The sequence below is a fragment of the Arachis ipaensis genome, chromosome B01 (assembly GCF_000816755.2).
Source record: "Arachis ipaensis cultivar K30076 chromosome B01, Araip1.1, whole genome shotgun sequence".
NCBI lineage: Eukaryota > Viridiplantae > Streptophyta > Magnoliopsida > Fabales > Fabaceae > Arachis > Arachis ipaensis.
In genome coordinates, this window is record NC_029785.2 from 21461119 (window position 1) to 21467401 (window position 6283).

Genomic DNA, 6283 nt, shown 5'->3' on the forward strand with positions numbered 1-6283 from the left:
ACAAATATTAAAATTTATAATATTTATTGAATTTTTTTATCAATTTATACAGATACAATAATATCAATACTTATTGAATATTCTAAGTTTTTTATCATATAAAAAAATTAAATTAAATAAACAGTAAAATATAAAATGTAAAATAATATTAAATTACATAAATAAAAAATACCTAATTTTTTATATTTGAACTCAAAGGTAGAGAAAGTGTTGCTTATTAAATAGAGAGCTGCGAAATGCGAATACACTCAGTTAAGACCAAATCTAACATGTTTTAAATATTTAAAACTAAAAATTATTGTACAATAAAAACAAAAGATGAAGATTGAATTTTGATATTTTAAACCATAGCAAAATATTTGAGCCAACTAAACTAATTTTTTATTTTTTGAAAAAATATTACTATTTTTTTTTACCAAAAATTTGGGGCATGCCCCTTATCTTAACTAAGTTCCGCCCATGTTGCCCTCCCTACCTCAAGAAATTGCTGATGGATTTTAAACCAATCTTGGACAAAGTGAAATGAATTCTAGGATCTTCCGTTTACGAGTTTGAAGAGGGGGAAAGTCTAGGAGGCCAGCAACTTTGTTAAATTCTGGCCAGCATATAACTAGCAAAGAAAAGTGAGTCATTGGATGAAATGTCACACCAATCTTACACCATTAAAACCATCATTGATGACTATTTGATAGCTATAAATCACAAAAATTGATGCCCCTAACATTCCTCTTGAAGAGGAGATAGTGAACTCCATGGCTTCACTGAGCTGTATCCTTACCATTGGACCCCTTGTGTCACCTTATTTGTTAGGACAAAAAGAAAGTGAAGATTCTGATGATCTTAGTGAAAATTTTTTGAGACCAGAAGATTCTTGTCTACAATGGCTTAATGAAAAGGCAACTAGTTCGGTTATCTACGTGGCATTTGGTAGTTTAATGGAGTTTTCACAGAAGCAAATGGATAACATCGCAACTGCTTTGAAGAACACAAAGAAACCATTTCTCTGGGTGATTACGCCACAGAAGGGTGGTGCTGAATTGCCGCAAGGGTTCTTGGAAGAAATCAAAGAAATGGGGTTAGTGGTGACATGGTGCCCTCAGGCGAAGGTGCTAATGCACCCTGCGGTGGCTTGCTTTGTAAGCCACTGCGGGTGGAACTCAACCCTGGAAGCGGTAACGGCCGGCATACCGATCGTTGCCCTTCCAAACTGGTTGGATCAACCGACGAATGCTAAGCTTGTAGAAAATGTGTTTAAGACTGGGGTGAGGATGAGGATTGGGGAAGAAGAAGATGGGGTTGCGAGCGCTGAAGAGGTTGAGAGGTGCATTACGGAAGTCATGGAGGGTCCCATGGCTGAAGAGATTAAGATGAGAGCAGTGGGGCTAAAAGAGGTTGCACGGAAAGCGATGGTGGATGGTGGTTCGTCAGATAGAAATATCAATCGGTTTGTCACCGAAATTTCTGGAAAATCCACTTAGAATAGTCAAGTTGCATTTGAAAAATGGAGGCCACTCAGATAAAGACGTCTAAAACGTCTTTTTTTTTAAAGATGTTTTCATGTTGTGTTTTAATTGGTTTCTATATAATTTATTCGGTGTTCCTCATCATATATTATTAAATTCTTCAAAAGATTTTCTTTCCAAAAACAATAAAAAATATTTAATTTAGACTAAAACAAAAAGGTAAAGATTAACTATTAGATTTTTTTTAAATCTCTGGGTGATTAGGCCACAGAAGGGTGGTGCTGAATTGCCGCAAGGGTTCTTGGAAGAAATCAAAGAAATGGGGTTAGTGGTGACATGGTGCCCTCAGGCGAAGGTGCTAATGCACCCTGCGGTGGCTTGCTTTGTAAGCCACTGCGGGTGGAACTCAACCCTGGAAGCGGTAACGGCCGGCATACCGATCGTTGCCCTTCCAAACTGGTTGGATCAACCGACGAATGCTAAGCTTGTAGAAAATGTGTTTAAGACTGGGGTGAGGATGAGGATTGGGGAAGAAGAAGATGGGGTTGCGAGCGCTGAAGAGGTTGAGAGGTGCATTACGGAAGTCATGGAGGGTCCCATGGCTGAAGAGATTAAGATGAGAGCAGTGGGGCTAAAAGAAGCTGCACGGAAAGCGATGGTGGATGGTGGTTCGTCAGATAGAAATATCAATCGGTTTGTCACCGAAATTTCTGGAAAATCCACTTAGAATAGTCAAGTTGCATTTGAAAAATACAGTCTTCTATCCTAATAAATTAGTCCTTATATACTTTTCAATCCCATGCTTCATCACGTTTCTTGTAATAGTTTGGCGACATAGTGATAGAAAGTTTTGTGCATAGGAAACTGCATGCGTAGGCACTTTTTGTGTGCGTACACATCAGTAGTCTCATGTGACTAATTTTTTTTTGGAGGCCACTCGTATAAATATCCTTAAAACATCTTTTTTTAAACATGAAAAAAAGATGTTTTCATGTTGTATTTTAATTGGTTTTTTAATTTAAAGAAAAATCCTAGTTAATTTTGGTATAGAAATTTCGAATTTAAAAACATTGATAAAAATTATGTTAAATTTTGATTTATTTGATTCTCATTTAAATTAATCACTACATAAGTTAAAGTTCTGTTTTGAAGTTACATTCGAGCTTTAATCTGATTTTTAAAGTTTCAATTTACTTAGTTTGATTTTTTAACTTAGGTATCCGTGACTCATATTAGGGTTTTAAGTGTTTAGTTGAAAAAAATAAGGTAAAAAAAAATTCAATTGTTACATCAAACAGTCGATAGAATGTATAATGTAACAGTCGTTAGTCCATCTCAGCATGTCGTTAACGATTTTGTGAGACAGTGACAAAAATAAGATTAGGAACCAATGTGAGTCATAACTATTAAGTTGGGAGACTAAATTGAGTAAATCGAAATTTTTGAAATTAGATTGAAACATGGTTGTTAGAACCGAACAGTGATCAAACCGGTCAAGCTACTGGTTCACTGGTTTATTGGTTCAACCGATAAATCACTGGTTGAACCGATAAAACCGGTCTCACATAAATATAAAATATAAAATAGTTAAAAACTTAAAATTAAAATTTGAAATACATATTTTCACTAACATTTTATGAAGAATCAAGTCTCAACTTCTAAAAATAACTAATATAAAAAAATCATAAAATTTTAATACTACAATAGTATCTTATTTTGACACAATAAAAAAATAATTAATTCACAAAGCCTATCATCTAACTATAATATCAGTAGATTTTAACACTAACATCAAAACAAATAACCTTAATCACAATACTAGCAATAAAATAGATCAAGTAAATTAATAAATTTTTAGTGAAATTTATATTTATATTAATAATGGTATATAATTAAAATATAATTAATTTTAAAAATAGAAAAAACAAAAATTAAATTAAATTAGATATTTATATATACTATATAATTAGTATTTGTCAAATATAATGCTTAGAAGTGCAATGGTTAAGTGGCAAGTAGAGGTTGTTTTTGCTCCAAGGTTCTTGGTTTTTTTCAAGCAGACCAGTTCGGTTAGACCGGTTTGCACCGGTTCTTATCGGTTCACACCGGTTTTATTCCTTAAACGGTCCAAAGAGTAAACCGAACTGAACTAGGGTTCGGTTATAGTCCGATTCACTAGTTTTCCGATCGAACCAGCCGATCCAGTTCGGTTTTTACAACTATGGATTCAAATACGAATATAATTTCAGAGACCAATAAGTATTATCTCTTTGTTGACACAATTAAGTTATTTTAATGGTAATTAAGATCTAATAATGGTTTATAATAAAAGAAGCATTCTTTTGCAACAATGAACCTATAGTAGTAGTTAGGGGTGTTCATAGATTAGATCATATCCATATAAATCCACAGTATTTATCCGTATCTGATCTATAATTTGAGGATATGATCTGATCTGTAGGATGATCGGATTGGATCGAATCGGATCCACACTCTAATCAGATAGAAGTAAATATGTTTACAAAAGTAAACAAAAAAATATTGACTTTTTTTTATAAAAATAAAATTTTTTAATATTTTTTATTTTATGGATATATTTGATATCTGATCCAAACATAAAAAGTGCGAATATCGAATTTGATCTAATGAGTTTAGTGCGGTACATGTCCTACACTCCCTTCTCCTTTTGCCCCTCCGACTCCGACCTCGCCGAATCTCTTATCCTCTGTGGCTGCCACCCCTCCCCTGCCGCCGCTGCTTCTCCCGAACCGCGCCGCACAATCCCTCATCCCCTCTCCCTCAAGACCCTTTCCCTTCTTCACTCCCCGATTCCTCTGTAATTTGGGACCATTACCCTTGCAAATCCTTCGATTGCTTCCATCACCAAAACCCTAACCTAGGCTTCAACCCTTCCTCCGATTCGTCCAAGTTCACAACCTACAAGACCGACCTCGATCTCCCGATCTCGCAGCTCTTCCAGATCGCCAATTCTGCAAAGTCAGTCATCCGGCTGGGCCTCGACGTCGGTGGCGGCACCGGGTCATTCGCCGCCACGATGAAGCTCCGCAACGTGATAGTTGTGACGACGACTATGAGCGTGGGTGCGCCATATAGCGAGGTGGTGGCGCTGAGGGGGCTTGTGCCATGTCACGTGCCGCTGCAGCAGCGGCTGCCGGTGTTCGACGGAGTGGTGGACCTTGTGCGGTGCGGGCGTGCCGTGAATCGGTGGATTCCGGTGACGATGATGGAGTTCTTGTTGTTTGATGTGGATAGGATTTTGAGAGGTGGAGGGTACTTGTGGATTGACAGATTCTTCAGTAAAGAGGTGGACCTTGAAAAGCTGTATACGCCATTGATTGGGAAATTAGGTTACAAGAAGGTGAAGTGGGTCACTGGGAATAAGGTTGATGCTAGTGGCATCAAGAATGCTGAGGTTTTTCTCATTGCATTGTTGCAGAAGCCTACTTCAAGATGATCAACTTGAAGCTTACTTCTTTACTTCTTCACTTACACAAGGATTAGGGCAGCACACAAAACGACGTCGTTTTGAGCGACAGGGACTTATGTGTCCATTTTTCAAAAGCTCCATCCCACTAACGTGCCACATTGCCACGTGGGAAGCCGTGATGCCAGGTAAGCAGAGGGAGAGCCACATCAACCTTTTTCGTTGGGTCTAACGGTGGTTTATGGATAGAGGGACTGATCCGTCCAACTCTTAAGGACGTCAGGGACTTAAAAGTATTTTTCAATGGGCAGGGACTAAAATATCCGTGGAATAAAAAGTCAGGGACTAATTTTTCTTTTTCTCAAAATAATAAGACCTCACAACACTCTTCTCGCGTGTATTACTCGAATTAGGACACTCGTGTTTATACTCAATTTGTGATTTTTACCCTCTTTTGAACTCAACACTCTTGCATTTTTCCATTCTTGGATTGCTTTAACAAGTTGCACTTCAGAAAATAAGAAATTAAGATACCAAACTAAGATAATTTGAATAGAGTAATTCTCCACATCCAGCTAGCAATTTTTCATCCAAGTGATTTGAGTTACGCGTTCTTTTTCCCGTTTTCTTCCCCCTTCCTCCCTTGCGCTTCTTCTTCTCCGCCTTTTTTTTATTATTTTTCAATTTCGTTACTGTCGTCACCAACAACACCTCTTCCTCCTCCTCCTCTTCCTTCTATTGGAATTTCGTCTCCTTCTTTCTTTTCATCCTTTTCTCCATCATCGTCATCATCATCATCATCGTTATCATCGTTATCGTCATTGTCTTCTTCTAATACGTATCGTCGTTATCGTTATCATCGAATTCGAATTTATATAATGGACAATTTTCAGTTCATTTGGTATTATACAATGGTTTCATTTTGAGCTAATTTTTGGTTCATTCGAGACGCAAGTATTTCTGAATTTGAATTTATATAATGGACAATTTTTGGTTCATTTGTTATTATACAATGATTTTGTTTTGATAATATTTTCGGTTCATTTGAGAAGCAGGTGTTTCTAAATTCGAATTTATATAATGAACCATTTTCGGTTCATTTGGTATTATACAATGGTTTCATTTTGATAATATTTTCAATTCATCTGATCACCATAGAGAATCAGAATCAATAAGATGTTAGCAAAATGTTGGTATTGTTGGTAATAACAATAATGATGAAGAAGAAAAAGAAGAAAAGGAAGGAGGTGATCAAAGAAATTCAAATAAAAAAGAAATAGGATGAGGAGAAGAAAGAGGAGGAGATGGATGTAGTGGTATGGTGGTGGTGACGATGACGATAATGAAAACCAGATGAAGAAAAAGGAGAAGGAGA

The 6283-nt window shown here is 36.6% G+C and overlaps 1 protein-coding gene and 1 pseudogene across 2 annotated transcripts; both read left to right on the plus strand.

Annotated features, from left to right (window-relative positions):
* LOC107627277 (UDP-glycosyltransferase 84B1-like) lies at nucleotides 468-2379 on the plus strand. Of its 2 annotated transcripts, none has more exons than XM_021118967.1 (2): nucleotides 468-1494; nucleotides 2207-2379. In XM_021118967.1, exon 1 carries the CDS (start codon nucleotides 753-755, stop codon nucleotides 1476-1478), a length of 726 nt encoding a protein of 241 aa, XP_020974626.1. In that variant the 5' UTR covers nucleotides 468-752; the 3' UTR covers nucleotides 1479-1494; nucleotides 2207-2379. The 2 variants fall into 2 exon arrangements, with proteins under 2 accessions (XP_020974626.1, XP_020974631.1); XM_021118972.1 differs by having other exon boundaries at nucleotides 468-1015; nucleotides 1728-2379.
* On the plus strand, nucleotides 4127-5036 carry LOC107648132 (annotated as a pseudogene).

Excerpts from the sequence above, each read along its gene's own strand:
- LOC107627277 (XM_021118967.1), top strand. The coding sequence starts at position 753 with ATGGCTTCACTGAGCTGTATCCTTACCATTGGACCCCTTGTGTCACCT.